Source organism: Fundulus heteroclitus, chromosome 19 (assembly GCF_011125445.2).
Source record: "Fundulus heteroclitus isolate FHET01 chromosome 19, MU-UCD_Fhet_4.1, whole genome shotgun sequence".
NCBI lineage: Eukaryota > Metazoa > Chordata > Actinopteri > Cyprinodontiformes > Fundulidae > Fundulus > Fundulus heteroclitus.
The window spans coordinates 15,904,052-15,929,064 of NC_046379.1; the positions used below are offsets into that span (position 1 = coordinate 15,904,052).

A 25,013-nucleotide genomic window follows, 5' to 3' on the forward strand; every position below is an offset into this window, starting at 1 on the left:
CGGCTTCTTAGATTTTTCTGGAAACAAAAGGCTACCTGCGGTCACAGTTACAGATTTTTTTGGCTATATGGGAGGGTTCTCTGTAATCTGATGACCTTACGCCACCCAATTAGGATAAGGTATGTTGGTGGTGTGAGAAACTGGCCACCATTCAGCTCTACTTTCTTTTTACCCCTTCCAAACATCGTCTAAAACTGAACGTGCAAGTAGCCTGCTAGATATTCAAAGAATGATGTAACAAACACACACCCAACCAACCAGGGAACCTCTTTTCTAAAGAAAACGTAAGGAATTTTACTACAACTGAGTTGTAAAATCCCTTTTGAAATCATCTTATCTGGCAGAAAGCTCAATCTAAACAATCAACGTTACAGCTCAAATGCAGACATGTAAATTAACCTCTGCTCTACTTCAGGGTTGATGTGTAATAGGAATGAAAGTGATGTCATGTTGTTGTTACAATCTTGCCGTAAGTTCTTGTAATGTAACACCGTGGGGTGATCAGTGAGTCAACCAATGAGAAAGAACAGGAAGCTGTGACCCAAAAATAGCTCATAAATCTCTTGTCTTCCTTTGCAATGAGAAGAGCAGTCTAATCAGAGAAACCACACAATCTGATTCAAAATGTCAATCTCAATAATCCAGGTGGGTAAAAGGAAATTGAGTTGGTCCCATTTTTAAAAAAAATATATTTTTTAATCACACAGTTTGAGGTTTTAAGATGTAAAACTGAAGAGGAAAAAAGAAAAAGTCCAGAAGGGCGGGGGTGGGGGGTGGGGAGGCGGTTCAGGCTGTTTGTTTGCATGAACTCTGTGAGGAAACTCGAGTAATTTGCTGAAGCTATAAAAGAAAAACACTGCAACACAACCTTGGCGTTGATACTAAACCACTTCAGAGATTGGGCATTTATTGGGTAGCGGTGTGAGCGTTATTTGAAATAAATTATTTGAATGAATAATAAGAATGATGAACATGCACGTACCATATTCAACATGACAAATAAGTGTTAAAAGGTTTTGTGCTAACTCACATTTAGTGGCTCTGAATGCTGCTAACACCAATTTTTGACTCGCAATAAACTCAAGACCTGGATTGTTGTATTTATCGGTATAGGTGTATTTAATCCTGTCAGGCGGGGCACCACAACAAGCCCGGCTGTAACATGACTCCTCATCCCGTGAATGGCCATTACTGATTTTTAAACCATTTTTCGAGTATTCAAGATTACGTTGGACCATATGTTCACAGTCAGCATTGCTCCCTTCTCACAAGAATCTTCAAGACAAGACACTTCTAAAGTTCTGCTAATCTTCTTTTCACAAGCAAAACCCCTTATTAGTTAAAGGTAGATACTGATAGTGCTTACAGTATTAAGATATCAGCTCCACACATTTACTTAGATGTGGAGAATGTGAAAAGTGAGACCTGCTCTTTGTTGTTGTGTAGCTAAATCGGGGTTTTTCCTGCTCTTCTGGAAATTCCTTGACTGTTGCGTCATTCAAGAATTCGACTCTCAGTCAGCAGTTTTCTTGTTTGATTGGATATTTACAAACGGCTGAGGACCGAGGCTGAACGTTTTTAAGCTGTGCAACAGAAACTTTGACTGCCTGCAGTGGGATTCAGAGGCATTTCTCCTATTTGGGATGTAAATGACAGGAAATGTTGCTCTAACTGTAAACAACAACAGCCAAAAAAACAAGTAGCTGCAATGAACATTAGTTCCTCAGAAGCAAAAGAAGAGTGCAAGGGAGAAAGTAACAAGTGAAGCTTTTCATTTTCCTCTAAAGTGGGAAATTGGAACTGGAAATAATGAAATTAAACTTTAACTGCTCCACAAGTTGAATTTAGTACTTGATCTGCAAAGTGTCCAAACTAACTGCTGTTAAAATAGGCTGATAACAGTACAATTCTCTGGATTTTTATACCCTGTAGCAACGTGTTTCCCTAAAGGGCGATGTGCTGTGCACTGCAAAAATGGAACTAAAAATAAGTAAAATTTTCTTAAAATGAGTGTATCTGTCCTTGATTTGAGTGGGTAAATAAGATTATCTGCCAATGGAATAAGATTTTAGCACTTAAAATAGGAACAATCCATCGCCATCATCTTATTTCAAGTACAGGATATCTAATTATCTTATTTTAGGGGTCAAAATACTCATTCCATTGGCAGATAATCTTATTTATCTGCTCAAATCTAGGACAAAAACACACATTTTAAGAACATTTTACTCATTTTTAGGTCTGTTTTTGCAGTGTGTGTGTGTGTGAAAGACTCATTGAGACACAAGATTTCAACTGCTTGTAATTTTGCAGCTCCCACAGATTTTTTTTTTTAATGCAATGTGAGCCATATTGTATTATGAGGTTGGAATTGGTGAGATACATCTTGCTTTTCCAACTTGAGGGCACCTGAATATACAGTTTTCCGTGGCTGAAACCTGGAATGTCCATTTTGTGAGTGACAACGGGACTCATAAATATTTGCATCCTTCAACCTGCCATGCAGTGTCACTTTAATAGAGACCAAGTCCTGTTGTACTGCTGCCTCCCAGTAGAACCAGACTTTTAAGTTGGAAAAACACTGCACATGAAACGCATTCTAAAAATTTTTTCCTTTCATTTTTGTTTTCAGGTGGCGTTCTCCACCTGAACAAGGCTGAGATGCTCACCTGCACTGTCAGCTGAACTGGTGACATGGATATTTGCCGTCTCTGATGGGTCTCGTGCGCCGGATGTAAACGTGGGTGACTGCGATTTTGTCTGGGTTAATGGAAATTAGTAAATAATGGCCAATGATATTTCCACAGTTGAACTTCCTGTTCACATGACCTAATTTTAGTCCTATATTTTAAACTTGTTACAGTTTAAAATAAGTTCAAACATTAGGAGGACAGAATGAAACATACTATTACTGTTGTTATTATTGTTATTATTAAACAAACAGTGAAAAAAATGGAAAGGCATAATAAACAAACGTGTTCAATATGATAATCTAATATTTTCTTCTTCCGTGTTGACTATAGAACATCGCAGCTGCTGAGAACTCCGGTCATATTCCACCAGTAACAGAAAGCAGCTTTAACTCCCTGACCACCTCACAATGTGCTGAGGGCGTTATTAGCACACATGACTGTTTTTCAAAGGCAGTCACCCTTAATCATAGAAAGTCGTCGATGCACACGTTCATGCAATAACTATAGTTAACATTAAGATAATGAACGTATTAAGCAAAGTGTACTGATAACATTTACCTCTGCTGTGCGTTTCTCATAGTTGGCTGGATTTATTGAATACATAGCTAACTGCACAGGGGAGTATTACTCACTTTCTGACTTTTTTTCATTCAGCAAACAAACAAAAAAAAGATAATGTTTATTCGTTCAGTGATTTTAATGAAGCAGATGCCTTATTTTCACAATGACCTGTGATGGCAAGGACTTCAAGCATAGAGAAGAAGGTCAAAGCAAACATACGGTCGAACTGACTTAACTACTGCCCATGTATGATATTTATGGATCAATGCAGAGGAAACAATTATCTTTTTTTTTTTATATAGGCGAGTAAATGTTACTGAGCCAAGGCGGAAAGATCAATTGTTATCACTGTATCACCTTTTATAAGCTGCACTGTTTAATATTACAATATTACACGCCTTTACAATTTCGACACTGAGTTAGGAATGAAAACACGTCTAATGAAGTTGTCCGTCGTATAATTCTTCCGACCTCTCAGATGAACAGTTAAATTATAAATATCCAAACATGACATCCATACTCATGTTGTGTGCATGTGCACAGGTTACAGATCACCTCCTGGAGGACAAAAGATGTTTCAATAAAGCTACTGTAAATTTGGTTGGCAACAAGAGTAGGTGTGTGTGTGTGTGTTTTTTCAACAGTGAGCGTTGAAAAGCGTTGAAGGCGTGAGAACAGATATAATCTTTTAATTTAAGACTTCCTGCAGGTGGGACACAGAGAAGCATTGTTTACCCAAGAATTTGAATAACTGTTATCACACTGTGGGTCAAATTCGCATCTTCACAAACCTAACCGCATTTGAGGCAGGCCAAACAATTGGAATGATAATAGTCACCTGATGATTCACCAAAAAGCAAGAGGGCTGGCATTTCTGGGAAGTCATGTCTGAACTGTTTTTGCCGTAGCGGTTTTGCTTTGTGCATGTGTGTGTGTGTGTGTGTGTGTGTGTGTGTGTGCTTGCAGCTGAGTGGAAAAATATTTTACTGCGAAAGTGAGGACATTGGTGTAAAGTGCGGCCCTTTTTTGGTCTTCATGGTTTGGGGGCTGGTTTGGGTTTGAGTTAGTTATGTACTGGTAACCACAGAAAGGGTTGACAATATGTCAGTGGAAGTCAAGGCTAGGTACTCAGAAAATACAAAAAACCCAGATGTGTGTGTGTTCCTTCTTCTACTTGCAGCTGAGCAAGAACATTTTTTGCTCATTTTACCAATAAAGTGAGGACTTTGATATAAAGTGAGGACCTTGCACATCCAACCAGTGCATCTCTTTTCCAAAGAAGGTTTCAATGAATTGGGCTGCGCAGTGGGTAGCACTGTTGTCATGCAGCAAGAAGGTCCTGGGTTCAAGTCCTACCCTTGCCCTGGGTCTTTCTGCATGGAGTTTGCTTGTTCTCTCCGGGTCCTCCGGCTTCCTAGTCTCGTGAGACCATCCTGATCTCGCGAGCTTTCAAGGTTTCACTCGCAGATCAGTCTGGCTACTCTCCCTTAAAGAAAATTTGGAGCCGTTCACCAAACGAACGTCCAATCAGCGTTGGCTTTGAAGCGGGTTGAGGTGTGACGCAACGGGAAGCGCGACAGTTCAGTCTAAACAACATGGCGGCTTCAGCCGATGAAACTAGCGTTAGCGTGGCTATCGAGCAAGTTTTATCGGAATTACAGAGTATTTCTTTGCTGAGCTAACGAGCCTTTACCTGCAGCAGCAAGAGTAGCTTGGCTTGTGGTTGTGTTTTTGTCGTCGCTCGTAACAGAGCGACGACGAATCTGATTGGTTTATTTGGCCCGTCTATCACCAACATAGGCCAATCAGCTAACCAGTATTTTCGCCCCTTCCCAAAATTACTTCAACGGAAGGTTTCCAGATGGATATGCGGAGCAAATCTATCTGGCGGAGTCAGGTAACCGGCTTCCTCCCACAGTCCAAAAACATGACTGTTAGATTAATTGGCCTCTCTAAATTGTCCTTAGGTGTGAGCGTGTGTGCGAATGGTTGTATGTCCTGTTTGTCTCTCTGTGTTGCACTGCAATAGACTGGTGACCTGTCCAGGGTGAACCCCGCCTCCTGCCCATTGACAGCTGGAGATAGGCCCCAGCAACCATCGCGACCCCAATAGGGATAGACGTGTTAGAAAATGCATGGATGGTTTAATGAATTTCACTATGGCTGAGATGCTTTAAAAAGGTTACTTTTTTAATCATCAGAACAGTCAGTCTAAACAAAAAGGGTCACAGTTCGATTGCAGACATGTCAATAAACAGATTCATAGAAATGAAACTACAGCAGGTGGTTGTTACATTCCAGTCATACCATGTGAGTTCAAGTGATGTAATGCATCTGTGGGGTGATCATATCAACCAATGAGAAAGAAAGGAAGTGTTATGCAGCTTGATCTGAAATCTATTGTATTGCTTTGCAATAAAAAACTCTAGCATTAATTTGAGAAAAGCCACACAATTTGATTAGAAAATGCCCCGCTGCCTCTCAATAACTTAGGCTTTTTACTTTGTTCCTTTGAGCCACGCTTAGATGATAGTAAACGCTTTCTTCTCACATGAGGAGGTGTGTCGGGGGGAAGGAGGAAGGAGTGGTGAGTGTGGCAGGGAGAGGAGGGGGCCAGAAAGCCTGCTGTCTGTTTGCACACACGAAGAAAAACTGTCATAGCAAGAGCACGGAGGAAACTCGAGTAGCTTAATTTGTAAATTATCGATCTCACCACGCTGAAGATCCCACACCTAAACTCATTTAGTTATTTATGCTAAACCAATGCGGTCAGAGATGGCCATCATCTGGGCGGTGGTGGTCGCTGTGTGTGAGTGTTTTAATTTTTTTTATTGAAACGAATATTAATAATGACTACGCATGTACCGGCAAACAAGTCGACGCGTGATAAATACGTTCAGTATCAAAAAGTTTTGTGCAAATTCGCAGAGAGAGGTGCTTAGTGGTGGTGACGCAATTTTTTTTGGTGTCACCAAGCTCTGTATTCACGTGGTGCGGTTTCCTTGTCCTGTGAATTCTTATCTCTGATTTTTTAAAGCGTTTGTATTAGATATTAGATCGGACCATGCAGTGTTAGTCCAGTTTAATATCAAACGCGAGATATGACATGAAGCCCAAGCGATGACGTCAGGGGAATTTCTGCACGCGGGGTTTTTACGTTTAAAGTTTTCTTAATTATTTTCTTTTTTTTTTTGTACGAGCAAGCCCCCTTAACTGTTAAAGCATTTAAAACATTAGGTATAAACTCCGCGCAATTTTTGCTTACATTTGGTTGAGCATTTACCGGGTGTGTCGGCATGACGTAAGTCGGTGTTTCTCGTGATCTGAGGGGGTTTCCTAACTATTGCATCATTCACAAGCTGGGCTCTCAGCCAGCAGTTTTCTTGTTGTATTGAATGCATAGTCAACATTACAGGCAGTCAACAGGTGCGTTGACTGCCTGTAATGTACTCAGAGGCATTTTGCTCTCTCCTATTTGGGAGGTAAATAAGAGCAAATTTGATTTAAGTAAAAAAACAACAACAGCCATGATTAGTTAATTATCTGCAATCAGCATGGCTTCAGCAAAAGAGTGCAGGGGAGAATGCAACTAGTGGAACTTTTCTTTTACCTCTAAGGTTTTACCTTAGATCTGGAAATGATTAAATTAAACTTTAACTGCTCCACTTCTAAGTTAAACTTACTATTTGATCTGCAAAGTGACCAAAATACCTGCTGTTAGCACTATAAGCTGATAACACCCGCTGTTTTCTGCACGTTGTGTTTTTATACCCTGTAGCAACATGCTTTTGCAAAAGAGGGGATGTGCTGCATGTGTGTGAAAGATTTCACACACATACGCGTTCTAACCTCTTGGAAAGCAAGAGGTTAGAAACCTCTTGCTTTCCAACTATTTAGCACGTTACTTTTACTTTTTCTTGTGGCTGAAACCTGCAACTTTCAATTTGTGAGGGAAAGTGGAACTCATAATTATTTGTATCCTTCAACCTGCCATGCAGTGTCAATTTACTTGAGTCCAAGTCCTGTTGTACTGCTGCCTTCCAGTAGAACCAGACTGCTATAATGGAGAAACACTCAGCTCTCCACTGCTGACATGTCACAAGCTCTAAAAATATTTTTACTTTATTTTCAGGTTGTGTTCTCCACCAGAGCAAGGCCGAGACGTTGCAATGCACTGTCAGCCAAAATGGCGACATGACGACGTTTACCATCCTTGATGGGTCTCGTGGGTCTGATGTAAATCTCACTGCCTGCGATTTTGAATGGATTAATGGAAGTGTGAGTTACGACAAATGGTTATTGGAAAATAATTGCATAACTAACATTCAATGTGATCGTCTAATATCTTCTCCTTGCATGTTGATTATAGAACATCCTAATTGCTGACAACTCCAATCATGTTCCACCAGTGATGGAGTGGAGCGTCAACTCCCTGACCACCTCACTATGTGTTGAGGGCATTATTAGCAAACAGTACTGTCCTTCAACGGTAATCAGCCTTAATCATATCAAAACACATTTGTGTAAGAACTACATTTTACATTCAGATACATTTTACATTTTAGATAACTTTTATCTTTGTTGTGTATTTTTCTCAGGTGACTGAATTTTGGATTGAATACATAACTAACTGCACAGGTGAGCATCACTTGCTGTTTGGATATTTTTTTTTTTTCATTTGTTAAAAGATAAGATCATGTTTATGAATTCCTTGTTTTCACAGTGACCTGCAAGGACTTGAAGGACCATGGAGAACAACAGAAGGACCAAGAGGAAGAAGGTCAAAGCAAGCATATAGTGAAACTGACTACTGCTAACCCATGTACAGTATAATATACAGTATATGGATCAATGCAGAGACAATGAGGACAATGTTTCTATAGACCTATAAATTCTACAGAGCCAAGAGAAAGGATCTGCAGTTTGGCTGATTTATTTTCATATTTCTTTAGTGGCTAAATTAATGAAGTCATGTTACATAATTTTAGTTCAACTTCTTGTATGGATCAGCGTTCAACTCAACTGTCGAAGCTTCTCTTCATCCATAATGACTGAATATTTTCAGTTAATATATAGGATGCTGTAGATGTGTCAGGCCAAAAACAAATTTGTTCTCATGCTTTTGATTATGCTTATCTTTAATATGCCATCTGTTGGTAGGTGGGTGGTCAATGTTCTGGATTGTAGCTGGAGTTGCAGCTGTTGCTGTTGTTGTGCTGGCAGGACTCTATCTGTGCTACAAGTTCAGGGACTACATTTGGAAGTATGTATTGTTTTTTCTTTCTTCTTTTTTTTCATTATTTCATCTCGTGAAACAACATTAAACTTAAGCAAAGCTCTGTTTTCATTGTCAGGACAAGAGGCTGCAGCCAGTGTGAAGGCCGTTACACAAACGTGAAATTGCAGAGCATCCAGCCAAAGCTACTTGACGTCTAGAAGGGCAATGGGCACAAAACAAAAATATTTTAAAAAAATTTCCATCTGCTATATTAATCATGCATTTTGTTTATAACTTCTAAATTGTGTTTGTGGCTGTAGAAGGGATTAATATTACATAGCATCACCGTCCCAAAATAATGACCTAAGTCATTTATTTTTTTTACCGAAAATGATATATTGTCTAAATCAACTTAATAACTCATTGCTGTATTTTTTTGTGTGTTTTCTGAAAAACAAGAAAAAATTGATAAGCCATTATTTTAAGAAGGTGACGATATATTTTAACGATACCCTTGTAGTGGCATCTTTTGGTGTGTTCATATGTGGTCTGCATTCAGGAAATCAAATTCTTCCTGTGTAGCTGGGCCCCATTTGGCATTTTAAACTAACTTCTAATCGTGCCTTTGTTCATGTCCTAGTTGATGATGAATCTCAGCCTTGATGATTTGTGTGGGTGTGCAGGAGAAACTTTGTTGAGGCTGTGGAAGCCTCTTTGCTGCACCAGAGCGTGCACTTTGAGACCCATTAGCAGAGAACCCCCCTCTCCACAAATACCCATACACACCGCTGTGGAAGCTAGAATATTTATATTTATATACCTAACAATTATATCTGGCATAATGTTATGCCTAATCAGAATATATTATAAATATATTATAAATAAATATTGATATATGTTAACATAAAGATAATAAAATATGAGCATTAATATGAAGTATATAGTATAAACTATTATAAATACAGGGGTTTGATGTATAAGCTTAAATTGTACAGTAGCATTTAGATTTAGTTATTTCTTTATTGATGTATGTACTTTTATTCTAACATCATTAGTAGCGCTTTTTGCCTTTTCTAATCATGCTTGTATTTTCTCTGTATCTGCGCCTGTACTTTATAAACTATATACAATAAAAATTTGCTTGGGGGAAAAAATGGTGTCACAGTGTAAGATCTGTGTAAGTGCTTGGGCTGGGTTTAAATGTGGGATGACCGTTTTCAGCCTGTGAGAGTGAGGAAGGCAGGGTGACATTTTTTCTTTAATGCTGAGCACGTCTGCTTGTAACATGACACCCAGAGTTCAACCGTTCGCCTGCTGAACATTTTTGGCTTACATGACAGCATCATTTAATTACCAAAGTAAACCGGGAGCTCCAGTTAAGGATCATAAATCAAAATAACGGAAACTGATCCAACTGCAACCCGCTGTTTATACTGGACTCAGCTATGTGGGGAATGACCAGTTTGTATCAAAGAGAAGCTACAAACAAAACATGTTGGTTATTACAGGTTATTACAGGTCATTGCTCCAGCAGACAATCTTAATCTGTAAAAGAAAGCTGTTGTTGTTTTGATTGTACAACTGTTGCCATAGCAATGTTTTTTTTTTGTTTACCTCAGTATTCACAGGAAGACAGAGGTCCACATTTCTTGTAAATGAAGCTATTTACCGTAAGTGAAGCACAGGTCATGTGAGTTACAGTCTGGGTGGTGGTGCTCTGTTCAGGAAGTACAACAGGAGGTGTGCCCTACGGTGACCTGCAAAGGGATTCACCCCCCTTGGCATTTTTCATGTTTTGTTGCCTCACAACCTGCTGTTAAAGTGGGATTGTTTAAGAGTTGCCATTTTATTAACAGAACAGAACATGCCCACAACTTTGAAGCCATTTTTTTTCTTGTGAAGCAAGCAACAAATAGGACAACATAACAGAAAACTTCAGTGTGCACAACAATTCACCCCACATGAAGTCAGTACTTTGTAGAGCTACAGTTTGTTGCAACTCCAGCTGCAATAGGCTTTTGCTCAGTCTCTGAGCTCGCTCCATCTTGCCACTGGGATTTTTGCGCATTTCTCAAAGTAAAACTGCTCAAGCTCCTTCAGGTTGGATGTTTTTTGCTTGTGAGCAGCAATCTTCCAATTGGACTGAAGTCTGAATTTTGACTAGGCCATTCAAACATTCTCAAATGTGTCCTATTAAAGCACTTCACCTGTATGCTGTGGACCATTGTCCTGCTGGAAGATTAACATTCGTCCCAGTCTCAGATAAAAGGCGGAATCTCATGAGGCTGTTGCACACACAATCACAAACATAATGTAGCTACAGGTGTTACATAACTTCTGCATTACTCACAGTTCAGGGAGGTGACTTACAGGAAATGATAGTATTTCCTATTAGCTGTGGTTCAATCTCTTTTATACTCCGCTATGTTTGGCCCTTACACGTGGCGCTTGTATTTCCTTATTTATAGGAAAGCCTGGGTAAGATATCTACTTTCGACTTTAGATATCTCATCCTTAGATCTTTCTGACTGTAAAATGAATTGAATCGAATTGAATGTCTTTATTTGTCCCCTGTGGGGGAAATTTCATTTCAGTATGAAAGGGGAGTGGTGGCCTAGTGGTTATTGTATTGTGCTAGGGTCTCTGAGGTTCTGAGTTCAACTCCCACAGACTGTCACCCTGGGTCCCTGAACAAGACCCTTAACCCCAGACTGCTCCATGGGTGCCGCAAAGTGGCAGCCCACTGCTCCCCAAGGGGGTGGGTTAAATGTGGAAGTTAATCTCTTCATTGTGAGATCAATAAAGTTCAAATTATTATTATTATTACAACAACCCATCAAGAGAAAGACATACATGGGTAAATGGGACCTAAATGGGTTGTAATCACATTGTCATCAGCACAAGAAAGGACCAAAAACTGAGATTGAAGGGTTGTGTGTCTAACTAGGTAGTCAAGAGCACAGGAACTCCATACAGCACTGTACTCTCACCATTTCTTTTCACTTTTACACCTCAGACTTCCAATACAAGACAGACTCCTGTCATCTGTATCTGCAATTACTCAGATAACTGAATCATCTGATGCATCAGCAATGGAAAGGAAGTTGAGTACAGAGAGCTGGTGGACCGCTTTGTGGCATGGTGTGGAAACAATCAACTAATTTTGAAAGTGGGTAAAACAAAGAGACAACTGTAGATTTCAGGACAAACAGCAGTAGGTCCAACACTATAACCATACTGGGAGAAGAAGTGGAGGTGGTGGAGGAGTATAAATACCTCGGTATTCACCTGGACAACAAACTGGATTGGAGATGCAATAGTAAAGCTGTCTACAAGAAGGGACAGAGCAGTACTGTACCTCCTGAGGAATTTAGGTCCTTCAGGGTTTGCAGCAAGGTGCTGTAGATCTTCTTTAAGTCTGTTGTGAATAGTGTGATCTCCACTGCCATCATCTGTTGGGATAGCATCTGTCTTAAAGAAGCTCAACAAGCTTGTAAAGAAAGCCGGCTCTGTTCTGGGGACCCTTCTAGAACCTCTGGTGATGACTTTGCAAAGAAGGATTCTTCATAAAATTAAAAACATTATGTATAACCCTAAGCATCCTCTTCATCAGACTGTTGTGCAACAACATGGTGTCTTCTGTCAGAGGCTTTTACAGATCTGCTGTAAGACAGAAAGGGGTTAAACTAGGTACCAGTACTAAAGATCCTTCCTGCCTGCAGCCATCACTGTCTAAAACAACTCGTTGAAGAAACCCCTGTAACTTGAGTTACACCTGCATTCAATTTCCCTTTGGGATTAATTAAGTACTTTTGAATTTTGAATTGAATTGAATAGTTGTTACATCTACTTTTCATGAGACTCTAACTCTAATGGATCTTTGGTAGAGAAAATACCTGATGAGTTCTCAATATTTACATTTAGTGAGACCAATCCTGTCATCTAGTGGTAAATAACCATCATTGCAGCCATAATAAAGCTGGAATATGTAGTTTTTCCAAAATAAACCTCTCACACAGTAGTTCATAATGTGACAGAATCAGGGTTTTGTGGCTGCTAATGCTTGATAATAGCAAAGGAGGACACAGCCAGCCTAATATTATACGGGGGGTATATTGCTAACCACCAATCCATTCATATCAGCTTCATCTTATCCTTGACAGAACATTTGTTCATTTTACATCTGACATTATTATGCTGTCTGGGAATAAAAATAAAAATAGACAATATTATAAAACACTGGCTTACTGGACAAACAGAATCATATTACCAATTGTTATCAGCCACTTCATGCATAACCATCGGGATTGGATATGTTTTCTAACATGTTTCAAAATGTGAGAATATTTTTTTTGTTTTTAAAGTTAATACTGGCTCTTTTAAATAATGCTGACTTCATACTGGTATGTCCATATATGAACCGGACCTCTATGAATACTCATGCTCTTAAGTGTGGAGGCCCTAAACAGTCGTTTCGTTTGCCTTTAATTAGTTTAAAAACTGCAACACTTCTGAAAAACTGGATTAGATTATTCAGCACTGATAGTATACTCGCTTTTATGTGATTTGTGACAGTCCAACAAACAGCGATTTTAGTCTCTTTTTATGCATCTGAACCACATTAGAACTGCTCCGACTATAAACCCCAATACTTAATTTATTTTAATCATTTTCTGATAATGTTCAGTCTTATTAGAAAAAGTAAAAACAAAAATAAGTAAATAATATATAAATAAAATAAGATATGCCGTGAGGTTTAACCTAGGGCTGGACCATATAGAAAACAAGCATATCGATAAAATAGAAATATTACTGATCAACATCGATAATTATCAACAAATTCAATACATATATTTTAAGTGCAGCCCTGGCCATTTTATGCTGTTGCTTAGCGACCTATTTTTAGATACAGAACACACAAACACTGAATTCAAACTCAATCCTTTATTCGACCAATTTTGAACCAAAACTGCAAGTTTTTGTACAAAACTGCAACCTTTTTGCCAGAGGACGAGAGTTTCAAGGGGACGGAGCTTGGTGACGGAGCGTTCCTGGGTCTGCGTTTGTGATTGGTTGGGAGAACGTAACGCCTGTAATATATATATATATATATATATATATATATATATATATATATATATATATATATATATATATATATATATATATATATATATATATATATATATATACAGTTTTTAAATAATCATCCAGCCCAAGTTTATATATGAATTTACATACATTTACATTTATATGAATGATTATTTAAAAACTATATATATATATATATATATATATATATATATATATATATATATATATATATATATATATATAGTTTTTAAATAATCATCCAGCCCAAGTTTAACCTCTGACCTCGGCGTGCTCGTTCGCAAGTAAACACCTGTGCTCGTGTCCGCGCGCTGACTAGAAGGAGCTGAGCTGAGAGAGCGGAGGGTGGCACCTTCGCCTGGTCTTCCAAAAAAAGTAATAACAAACAAAAAGGTGCGTTTAATTCACATCAGGGCTGTAATATTTAAGGACTTTACGTTACAAATGTAGTTGCAACGTCAGTTTACAGTTAAGTATTTTTTAAACATGTTTTTAAGATGACGTTAACGGAAGTTAGCTGCCGTGGATGAAGCGATGCTAAAGCTAGCATGAAACAACCGCAAAGCAGGATTTCAGGTTACAGGGATAAGTAGAGTTAGCTTACTGTGGCTTTTAACTGCGCGGGATAAAATGTAGGTAGATGGGCTTAGTACACTTACAGATTTAGAAAATAGAATGCAAAGTGTTTTTTATTCTAAGTTGTGCCTTTGTTTAAGCTAATGTTAGTGAAATAAACAAAAATACTGTCTCGTTTCACGGAGGGAGGTCTTTAACCTAAATATAGAGGCTGCGAAAGATAACCTCGTTTTTTAAAACAAATGCGCCCGCTGTAATGTTTATGATAAGTAGAATTTTTAGCAGTTAGTGTTTTGTTTCAAATCTGCTGAGATACAGCCCTAAACTATGACAACTAATTAAGCTTTCTTTTTCAGTTAAATCATTTTAGATTTTGAATGTTTTTCTGTTTGTTTTATAAAGAGCTTGTAAAAGACTTCCCTAAAAGCAATAAAATAAGAAACTTTGAATTTAAAATGAAGTGAAGTATCTGGTTAAATAGAATTGGGATTCCATAGTATTGAAACAAGCACATATTAAATAAAAAATTGTGGCAATATTACATTTAAAGCTTTATCAAGTGTGCAGTGCTTCGATGGAAATGTAAAACACGTTACAAATGCAGCTAATACATTTATTTTTACCATAATAGTGAGGCTGCATCAGCAGATCAGACTTGTGGCTCTAAAAATATATATTTAAACAAACGGAGTTGTGCTCTCAACCTTAGAAACTTAATCCAGCTGTAATTTATTTATTCTTTGTTTCTAAATGCCACACCTTGTTCTAATATTCCAGTCTCTTTTAATAGATCTCTAACATTTGAAGGTGTTTTAAAATTCTGTTAACTCCATTTGTACAAATTTTCATCCCAGTTCTTGTACCTGAACGTCTCGTGGGGGTCGGCCGCTGCAGCGTATGGTTCCTGCTCAGGTGTTGCAGCATGAAGGTTGAGCTTTTATAGAATACTGATTCAGTTTTGCACAGCACACCCTGTGCTGTGTTTAATTTTATGCCAAGTGATCCCACACTTTTGACCCATATTTGTTTTCTCTGCTCCTCTTTTGCCCCTCGCTGTCTCCCTCCATAGCTGATAACCACACTTGGAGTCAACGAATCAGCAGCGTAGGCTATCATTGGTGAAAGCGAGAGCGTTGTGCAACACAAATACGTACTTGAGTTACTCGACTCATTTGATGAATCTTGTCAACCCTAGTGGAGAAGATTAGGAGTGTAAACAGTGCCATCCCTCATTTTAATATTTCAGTAAATCAAAGTAATTAGTTTTATCTGTTTGTTTACCTGCTTATTTCAGTGTAGGAGCTCCTGATGCTTTTTCATATTGATCAAAATGGTTTTTTTTAAGTTTTATTTAAAAGCATAACTGCAACGTGCCAGGAGCTATATAGTCACGGATTATTAGACAACCTCCAGTTGTCAACAACAGGGGTTATGCAATCAAGTACTAACTCCTGTGTGTATCATGTGATAAAACAGAAAAGAAAACAAGGAATGCCTAAAAATGCATTTTTTTGGCATAACAATGCCATAGCTATGGATTTAAGGACTTTAAATAATTTTCATTATTATCAAGAAAACCATGAAAGTTGTTATCGGCTCTTAAATTAACTCTTATGAGTTATTTGTGTTATCAATTATATTTGTCCAAACAACTTTTAGTTGTACTGGACATTAAAATGAACAAGAAATTGAAGAAAACGAGGGTGGTGTAATATTTTTTCCCATCAATGTATGCTCTATTATTGCCAACAGTTTAAATGGCCCGGCGAGCCTGACTTGCTTACCATCATTTTACTTCCAAGCATCACATTATATGAAAACAAAATCCTCTTTTTCTGGTGTTTGACCCGGAATGACAATATTCAAATCGAGAGGAAATCCGGATGCTTTTTTTGTTGTGTGGTCTGATGCTTCTCATTTAAACAAATCTGACAAATGCCCACTTAAGGTACTCTAAGCAGAAGCCTTTCTCATCAGAGTTCCATCGTGTCCCTTGACTTTTTATTTTACAGTTGGCTGCACACACAGAAGGGTTTTATTTCATTGAACTTGCATTCAGTTTTAATAAAAACTTGATCGAATCTTGTCGTCTGTCCTCATACGTTCGGAAAGGCGTGTTTGTAGATTTTTATGTTATCGCTCTATGAAGTTTAGGAAAAATTAAGCAACAAGATGGTTAAATAGAGAAAGCGGTGATGTTGACTGTACTTACTGCAGGCCCAGCGGCATACCTTTACTTTCCTAATTCATTTGACAATAGCATGTTTTTTGTAAGATGTTGAAGAAAACTGTGGAAAAATAACACAATTTAATGTGTTTTTCTTTCCTTAACAGACATGGCTGACAAATCAGATTCAACCACAGTAGTGAGTCGGCTTAATCCACGAAAAACGGAGCACCTGAAGCCTCTCTCTGTCTTCTCCCAGATGGTGATGTGTGACCAAAAGGGCAGTCCTCATCCACCAAAAGAGCCTCCTACCCCTTTTATAAACTTAAAAATTAAAATAGTTAATGATGGCGGTAGAAAAAGGAAACTGGTTGAGTACGACATGGACAATGACAACAGCACACCGTGTAAAACGCGGTGTGCTTCCAACGCTCTGTCCCCAGATCTTGGTTTCTTTACGGATTCCTCTGGCTCTCCTAGTGGGAACTATTCCCAATCCCCTTTTGCACACCCTTACCCTGTTCTGAATGAAGAGATCCAAGCACTAAAGAGTGACATTAAAGAAACTTTGAGCTCTCGGCTGGACATGGAGCATCTTCAATGCAGGTGCTCCAAACATGAGGTGAAGACCGTCAGAAACAGCCCACCTCTCTTTGACCACGACGTTGATGACGTCTTATGCCTCAATCTACGGAAGAAGGGTGCGCAAGAACCGACGGATGAGGAAAAACCCGATGCAGGGGTTGCTGAGGATGACAAAGGGTACGTTTCCTCGTTTTACCTCCAGGATAACGAGGAGTGCAAGACGGAGAGTCCTCCAGCACAACAGAGGCACAAACGAGCTTCGCCATGTGGTCAGCACTTCTCATTTTTAACCAAAGATGACAGCAAGGCTCTGAGCGGCCCGCTGCTGGGCCCTGTGAAAAGTGATGGAGATTTTTTAGGGGGAGAAGATGAGGTTTTTAATATTGGGCAGCCGTTATTTGAGTCCTCCATATGTCAGCCAGCTGCTTCAGTTGAACAGAAGAGTGTGACGTCAGAAGACCCTAAAGAGCCTCTTCACGTCTCTCAGACCTACAACTCTGGGGACTTCACTGTGGACACTTTATATGAAAGCACGTTGCCCTTAGAGGTCAAGGTGAGTTGCCTTAGCTTCTCAGTTCTTTTTTCAGTTTTGTAGTGTTTTACACAAATGATCTGTGCTCTTCTTTAAGGTGAAATCAAAAGTGATTGTTCCAAATCAGCCCGAGAGCAAGCTAGCATCCTCTATCCAACCAGAAGAGAGAGCCAGCTCTGCATGCCTTAACATGGACCAGGCAGCCCAGGGCGTGAGGGTCCACAGGTACGGTAATAGCTAAGATGTGCCTCTAGATGGCGCCGTGTGACCGCGTTCATGCTCACGTCTGTCTTTGTTTATTAGACCCGAAATCTTTGACACCAGTATGGAATGGGAACGTCAGAAAAGACAGTACATATTGTCTGTCAGAAGTCACATGAATGAGAACCCAGGTGACGACCGAGGTAGGAAACTTGATTGTAGAAGGGAAGAAATGCCTTTTTCAGCCAATCAGGTCACCTCATGTCCACTTTGTGTGTGTTAGATCTCCTGCTTTTACAATGTTCAACTTTGGCTCAATGTATCTCGTGTTCACAGTCAGAGGGGAGATTATGGTGATGGTTTCTTGTCTTGTTCTTTAGTTTTTCATTAAAAAAAATTTAAAGATATTATTTGCCTTACGGTGTATTTCCACAGCAGGACCATATTCAGACTATCAGGGATGTTTTATTGGGCTAAAGATGCTTTTATCGTCATCATTCCCACTCCAGAAACTAAATTAGATCATCAGGGTGTAAAATAGAGTTGGTTTGCATGAATTGAAAATTTTATTACAGTATTTTGTTATATTCGCTAGAATAATGATAAAGGTGAAGATAAAAAGCATTTAAAAAACCTGTTAGTCTTTTTTTTTTTTTTTTGGCTATAGGTTATGTGGCTGTGGATGCCTGATATCGCAGTAAAACCCTCAAACACACAAACATTCATGTTTAAAACAAAACATTAAAGTACTTACTGATTATTAAATTGGCTACTTCACAACACAAGTTACATTAAGTGCTATTGTGTTGCTGAACAGCGCACAATATTTGCACTTGATCACATTTTTAAAAGATATGTATTGCTGCCTTTATGGAATCAGCATTGGGGGAAAAAAATCTTAAAGGTAATACCAAAAATAATTTCTGTCTTTTGTGTTAAAAAGCATCATCCTGTAGAGTTTATCATCGTCACACTAAATCAAATTTCTTGTGACTATAATAAAGGTTTGTGGTAATGGTAAATAGTAAATTTTGGATGTAGCCTGGTCTAAGATTGGAGTTACTGTCATGTTTTGAGAGAGTGGCGAGCACTCCTTACTATCTGAATATTCTCTGTAATTTGTTTTTGCTAATCTGTAGCATTAGACTTATCTGCTGTTCATATTGAATTATACAACAGGAGGAGTTGAGATCAGGGTGGCCGTCATCAGGGTTGTTACTATAACCCTGATTTGTTGGTCAGCAAATAAAAACGCTTCCCACCACTTCAAGCTTTACTTGAGTCTCTTCAGTCCACCAGATCTTTGACCTTCTCTATGCACTTTGGGAGTTTAAGTTGTGCCAGAAACTTCAGTGTCCGTATTCACAAAGATCATCAAAGTCCTCTCAGAGAGCTCCTCTTAGCGTAAAAATTCCTGCCTAGGACTCTTAGCTTAAGAGCGATTCAGATGGCTGCTGAGAGCAACTCTGAGTAAGAGGATGACAGAAATGTTATCTTGGTGAGGAAGTGTGGTTGACCCCCGTTGCTAGCTGTGATTGGTTGATAGTACAAGAAAAAACAACAACACAAATGTGCTCCTAGTGATCAAAGGAGAGAAATTAACTAATTAGACTGGATTAAGAAATGTCATGATGATGAAATCTTTCAAAAAATTGCCACACGGCATCAAAATGTTTGAATGTACCTGATTTACACCCTGATTATTATTTTGATTTGCTTATTTGTATTTATCCAGCAGTCGTTTTACTGCTTTATCTATTTGGTATTAATATGCACTCACCTGTCAGCATTCTAATGGGATCGGCTGCTCGTATAAGGAAGTCGTATTTGGCAAAACAACCGTCCAGAGCGCACAGCTCTGGGGAGAGCGTTGAAGGGTAAATTGGTCCTTGGATCGCGGCACAAATACACAGACTCTGAAGCATATTGCCTTAGATCAATGCACATTTTTCTCTGTGTGTCTTTTTACGCACCAGTGAGAAGCGCTCCTTGCAGCAATTAAAAGAGAGGAGATTGCATCACACAAGCCAACTTCTAGATGACCATTTAGTCTACGGACATCAACTTGTACAACACAGAAAATACTTTCTCGCCTCTTTATATGAGCTCTCTTAAGGCCTAAGATGCTTTGAGTAACTTTTATCTTAACGAGGTAATAATCTTAGAAAAATCTTAGAATTCGGAAACTCTAAGATTTTTTTCTAAAATGACGCCACTAAAGGAGGAAATACACCAGATGCGTTCCAGCGCCTAAAGTGCAGCAAAGCAGCATATTCACGTTCTACGCTTAGGTTAGCTTTTCATTTTAATCAGTCATTAAAGTATCACTAGAAGCATAATACGTGACGCATAAAGGCTGGTTCACAGGGCAGGTTTTTTTTTAGCCCGATTTTTCACTCCGATCTCCCCTTTCCGAGAGGAGCCGGTTATCAAGATTTCCCGTCTGACATCCGAATGATCTTAAGTGAAATCTGTGTGTGTGTTGTGTTGAGCTTGTCGTCTGCCTGGACACCACACACTACGACCAAACCTGTTTTTTTATCGTTGTGTGTAGTGTCTGTCAGGCTTTGAAAATTGGCTATTTTAAAATCCTGCCTTGTGAACCAGCCTTAATTTATATTGAATTCTAATTTCCCTGTTTGCCAGGGAATAAGCAGAAAAACAACATCCTGTGTCAAAGTTCACTTCTGAAAGTATCTGCGGAGTCTCATTTCGGCCACAAGGTAGTAGAAGTCACCTTGTTGATGCTGCCGATTGATGGTATGCACCCATTTTTACTGAACACTTTGTCTTTCCTCTCGCAACGCTTCGTCAACTAGAAGGAAGGCCAAGGTACGCCTTCTACTCGGTGCTCTTTCCATGTGGCGAAAGTTCCTCTTTGTGCAAAAACACACAGAGCTGTGGAGCGAACTTTGCAGCGTCTGGTGTAAATTACGCTTTTAAAAACACGCCGTGAAGTAAGCTGTGCCGCTTACATTACGCTCCCTGATTTAGAGCTACTTTTAGTCTTAGGATCCTTTGTGAATGCGGGCACTGGGTCTTGGCAGCTGTTTTTGCCTTGAATCTGCAACCTTTTTGCCATTTTTTTGCCCCAGTTTACTACTTAATCATAGAGTCATGAAAAATGACCCCCAACTTAGTAAAACAAGTGTTTTGGATGTTCTGTTTTTTTCGGACCTCTATTTTGTTAGAAGTTTCATGCTTTCTCCATTTGTGGGAAATCAAAGCCTTGGGAATGGTTTTGTTTCTCTTTCCAGGCTGATAGATGTACATGACTGTGTTTCTCCTCTGTTTGTGAAGTTCTTTACATCGGGGATGATTCTTCTTTGTTAATTCCTTTATTATTAGTCTGACAGTAATCAGGCCTGAATTTAGTTAGTTTAAAGGAACTGAACTTTCCAAAAACGCTGCCCAATCACAGGTAATTCATGATAATGGAGGACTGGTTTGCATTTTCACATAAAGACAGGCTGGTTTGAATTTTTTCAATTATCATCTCACTGTATTTTGTACCTTATCTGGTAGTCTTTGCCTGAAATAAAAATGTTGTTGATGATCTGAAACGTTTGTGGCAAAGGAAAAACGGCAGACATCTAAGAGGAATAATGCTTATTTACCAGCGCTGTAAATCCTGATCTACAAAATGCATTTCTGTTGTGAAGGACCCATGACTGAGCTTCTGGACTTGATGACGCATGTCGCCGGTCAGGGGCGCTCTAACGGCTGCGAGTGGCTGCACCCCTCGGACCTCACGTGCAGGTAGGCGTGTCATTTTTATCAGACGTCTCTGTAATGTACAGGAATGCACTTGAGCAATTTATGTTTGGAAGATTTGCTAAATTATTAGAAAATAATTGAAGATGGTTCCCACTGCTACTCAGATTGGGTCTTAGTGATCCTTGTCGACTGCAAAAGAATCAGTGAGGAGATAGGGTATTTAAATTAAGTTTTAAACATGAGCTTTTAAAATCCTGGATGCCTGGTTTGGCTTAGAAGCAGGAATGACAAAATGAAGACCCAAATTGGCCGATTTGTAGGTGCTGCCTTGCCCGACCATGACGTTTTAAGATCTACCGTGTTGCCCATAAGAACTGGTCCCCAAATGCAGTATTTCAATGGCGTTATGTACGTTTTCTCAGTTAAAGAGTTACTTGGACGTGTGCTGTTTTTCAGAAATTACCAAAAACGGTTTGGAAACCAGGCACCCACCATGACCCTCAGCGAATGGCAGGCCCACAATCAAACCCACTACAGGCGCTTTTCCAATGTCCCCAAAATGTTCAAAAGAAGTCCGTTTCCGTGAATGTGAACTTGGGAAATAAATAATCAGGTTGTATTTGCCTGACTCTTTATAAAACTGTTTTGTAATATTAACAGAATGTATCTATGCTTGTACTGTTCTTTCTTACCTCTTGGTTTTGTTGCATGTAAATGTTTGTTGCTTGTTTTGACTTTAAATGTTGCCTTTTTGTTTTGGTTTTCTTACAACTTAGCATGCACTTTTTTATATAGTTAATGCATGTTTTAAGAGATTTTGAGGTTATTGATGCTAAACACTCATGTTTCTAGTGAATGGATGTCTTGTGTTTTAACAGATTGTGAAACAACCAGTTTGAATTTTTTTTTCTTTTTGTGTTGCTGTGGGTTTACCTGATCGGTGCAGTCAGGGATTTGTTCAGAAGGGAGAGCAGTAATGATGTCTGGCCCTCTCCGTTCATGTAGCAGCTCCTGCCTTGTGTGATTGTCAGCGCTGTTCTCAGTTCTCCTACAAACACTATCCGAGCGCCCTGCAAGTGGATGCTGACGGATTTGACACGTGAAACTTATCAGTCTGGCTCTCCTGCAGGGAATAATCCATTCTGTTTGTGTGCAGCCATTTACAGTACAGCAGTGTATTTTCTTCCCTGCTCATGAGCCGGATCACTGCAGCCAAAGAGCTAGAGTCGATCTGGCATGCCACACGGTTATGCAGCCGCGTTTGCTTATGCAAGAACAGAGGGGGAAAAAAATTTATATATAATGTTAAGAATTGGGATAGTTTGAAGCTCACAGTTATGTTCTAATGTTAAGAGAAGTTTGTTGTCATGTTTCAAGTTGCTGACTTCTGAAATCAGGTGGCTGGGTGTTCAGTTTTTGGATCATTTTTGCCAGGTATTGGACAGGTTTCTCCTTTCAGAATGACATCCTGAACGTTGTTTTTTTGGATTAAGGAAAAACTTCTGACAACTGGATCAAAGTTTTATCTTCTGTGTTTTTGTAGACCTGTTTTCCTAAAAACATTTCACAGCCTTGACTGCCGTGCCTATAACGCTTGTGTCCACCCCCGGTGAGAACCCATGCAAACATTTTTGATTGGAAAATATTAGAATTTTATTTCATTTAAGCATTTACAAGTAAGCATACACGTTGTCTTCTTAACTGAAGTGTAAAGATTGTGCATAATAGTTCAACCATGCTAGCCCTCATCACTGTTATACAACATGATTATAAATATGATAGCACTAATAAAGCAGTACGTTTTTTTTCTAAAACATGCTTCTGATGCTCATTCCTGTGTTTTAAAAAAAAACACTAAACAAACAAAAACAACATAACATGAAGCCTGTGGGACAAAATCTGTATTTTACATACCGTCCATTTTACATAGTTTATCAAATGCCTCACTAAAGCAATATCCTCTCTTGATAAAAGTCGTTTGACCCCCAAAGGGCTTAGCTGGAATGTTGTTTTCTTACAGTCGTCACCATTTGTCGAGTGATAGAGCAACAAAAATGAGGGAGAAATGGTTTTAACCGGAATCGTTGAGCAGTGTTGGCTTGACGTCTTCACAGTCCGCTTAAACCCAGAAGATCTTGTGTTCTTTTTCACCGGGGCCAGCTTTATATGGTCCACGACTTCATCAAATGAAAACAAAGCGATTAAAACAGTTTATCAATTTACCTTGAGGCAACTGGAAACAAAAGACACGTTTTATGGCCTTAAATCAGCCAGGTTAGTAAGATCAGTAGATCAAGGCTGACATCCAATTTTAGTAGTGTCGGTTCACAAGCATTACGGGTGATATAGTGTCATCAGGCTTCTAACAGGCATGCTAACAATGGGGGAGCGTTATCATTGGGAAAGAAAAAGTCCTAAATGAGACTCCTAATTTAAATGACTTATTTTTTACAAACCCGTCGACCTTCTGGCAGTCAGGCTGTTTACGTTTCAGTGATTCATTTCAGCAAGTTTCCAACCCAGTCTGGAAAAGTGTGCACTAAAGTACCATCCAATTCTGCGTAATAATGATAATATGGACTTCCAACTGTTTTTCCCTATCCTGTCATCTAGAAAAAGTTCAATCTATAGCTTTGTCTATTCTAAGCATCATTCAACCCATCCCTCCATTATCCACCCATTTGGTTTTAAACTTAAACCCTCACCCCTGTAGAAATATCTGCCATAAACTTGTCTTGACTGTTTGTATTTGTACTTTAAAATTGGGATAAAAGTGCTGGGAATACTGGAAATGTGAGTCTGGATGTATTTCCAGTAACGGGGGTAACAAAACATGTACAGTGTTATGACAAAGGATCTTTGTATCCAGACTGTAGTCCCCTTGTGGGTATTCACTAATCTGTCTGTTTAGAGAGGCACCCTACTGTAGGGGCAGGGTGCCGCCATTTTTACAATCACTGCTAAAGTTCACACCGGTAGTTTTTAATATTCTCAGTATAGTAGGCGGAGGCCGAGAGGTAAATAAACCTAAATATATACATTTAGGTCTGGGCGATATGGCTTAAATAAAATCTCCGATTTTATTATACCAAATCTGATTAATCGAACCCCCCACCACTCCCCTTTTGCTTCATAAAAAACTGCAGAAATTATTAAAAAAGAAAACTTTTTTACTTCAATCATCTTGTTCTGTGAGTTGACCTGAATTCAAGGTGCAACTAAATACAAGCTGTGAAACATGCTTGTAAAACAAGATAGCGGGCCTCGCCATTGTAAACAATAAAAAACACAAAATGCTTGCTGCTATTTGTGCAATGAGCTAGTGTTAAGTATACTTCTTAAAAAAAAAAAATTTTTTTTAGAAGTATACTTCAAAATGACTTAAGTATACTTCAAGGCTTCAAAATGACTTAGAAAAATAAGTAAATAAACAAATTCCCCTTTCAGTACTGTAAGTAAGTTTTATGGAAGCCCAAAAGGAGTTTACTGCTAAAATTTTCTTTTAAAAAAAATATTTTTTTCCAATATCTAATTTCATTAATTGCATATTTGAATTGATTGATAAAATTGATTTATCTCCTAGAAAAAATGAGAAGAAATGTGACCTAATTTAATACCTGCCATTTATCCCCTTCCCTGAGATCTAACCCT

At 38.9% G+C, this 25,013-nt stretch overlaps 2 protein-coding genes across 8 annotated transcripts; both read left to right on the top strand.

Annotated features, from left to right (window-relative positions):
- The first annotated feature begins 5,802 nt into the window (after window positions 1-5,802).
- LOC105925918 lies at window positions 5,803-9,626 on the top strand. Of its 3 annotated transcripts, none has more exons than XM_036151075.1 (7): window positions 5,803-6,063; window positions 7,387-7,532; window positions 7,624-7,743; window positions 7,853-7,892; window positions 7,978-8,076; window positions 8,415-8,517; window positions 8,609-9,626. In XM_036151075.1, exons 1-7 carry the CDS (start codon window positions 6,018-6,020, stop codon window positions 8,688-8,690), a joined length of 636 nt encoding a protein of 211 aa, XP_036006968.1. In that variant the 5' UTR covers window positions 5,803-6,017; the 3' UTR covers window positions 8,691-9,626. The 3 variants fall into 3 exon arrangements, with proteins under 3 accessions (XP_036006968.1, XP_012717481.2, XP_012717482.2); XM_012862027.3 differs by having other exon boundaries at window positions 5,806-6,063; window positions 7,978-8,040; XM_012862028.3 differs by having other exon boundaries at window positions 5,808-6,063; window positions 7,978-8,034.
- Window positions 9,627-13,847: 4,221 nt separating this feature from the next.
- Window positions 13,848-23,214, top strand: LOC105925962. 5 transcript variants are annotated; one of them, XM_021316184.2, is made up of 7 exons: window positions 13,919-13,977; window positions 15,015-15,088; window positions 16,495-17,465; window positions 17,542-17,669; window positions 17,748-17,848; window positions 21,308-21,404; window positions 21,819-23,214. In XM_021316184.2, exons 2-7 carry the CDS (start codon window positions 15,058-15,060, stop codon window positions 21,946-21,948), a joined length of 1,458 nt encoding a protein of 485 aa, XP_021171859.2. In that variant the 5' UTR covers window positions 13,919-13,977; window positions 15,015-15,057; the 3' UTR covers window positions 21,949-23,214. The 5 variants fall into 5 exon arrangements, with proteins under 5 accessions (XP_036006272.1, XP_036006273.1, XP_021171859.2 ...); XM_036150378.1 differs by having other exon boundaries at window positions 13,945-13,959; XM_036150379.1 differs by lacking the exon at window positions 15,015-15,088 and having other exon boundaries at window positions 13,848-13,977.
- The last annotated feature ends 1,799 nt before the right edge of the window (window positions 23,215-25,013 follow it).

Excerpts from the sequence above, each read along its gene's own strand:
- LOC105925918 (XM_036151075.1), top strand. The coding sequence starts at position 6,018 with ATGCGGTCAGAGATGGCCATCATCTGGGCGGTGGTGGTCGCTGTGT. Across the intron at positions 6,064-7,386 it reads GGCGGTGGTGGTCGCTGTGT|GTTGTGTTCTCCACCAGAGC; the intron begins GTGAGTGTTTTA and ends CTTTATTTTCAG. Across the intron at positions 8,518-8,608 it reads TTCAGGGACTACATTTGGAA|GACAAGAGGCTGCAGCCAGT; the intron begins GTATGTATTGTT and ends TTTCATTGTCAG.
- LOC105925962 (XM_021316184.2), top strand. The coding sequence starts at position 15,058 with ATGGTTCCTGCTCAGGTGTTGCAGCATGAAG. Across the intron at positions 17,466-17,541 it reads CGTTGCCCTTAGAGGTCAAG|GTGAAATCAAAAGTGATTGT; the intron begins GTGAGTTGCCTT and ends CTCTTCTTTAAG. Across the intron at positions 17,670-17,747 it reads CAGGGCGTGAGGGTCCACAG|ACCCGAAATCTTTGACACCA; the intron begins GTACGGTAATAG and ends TTTGTTTATTAG.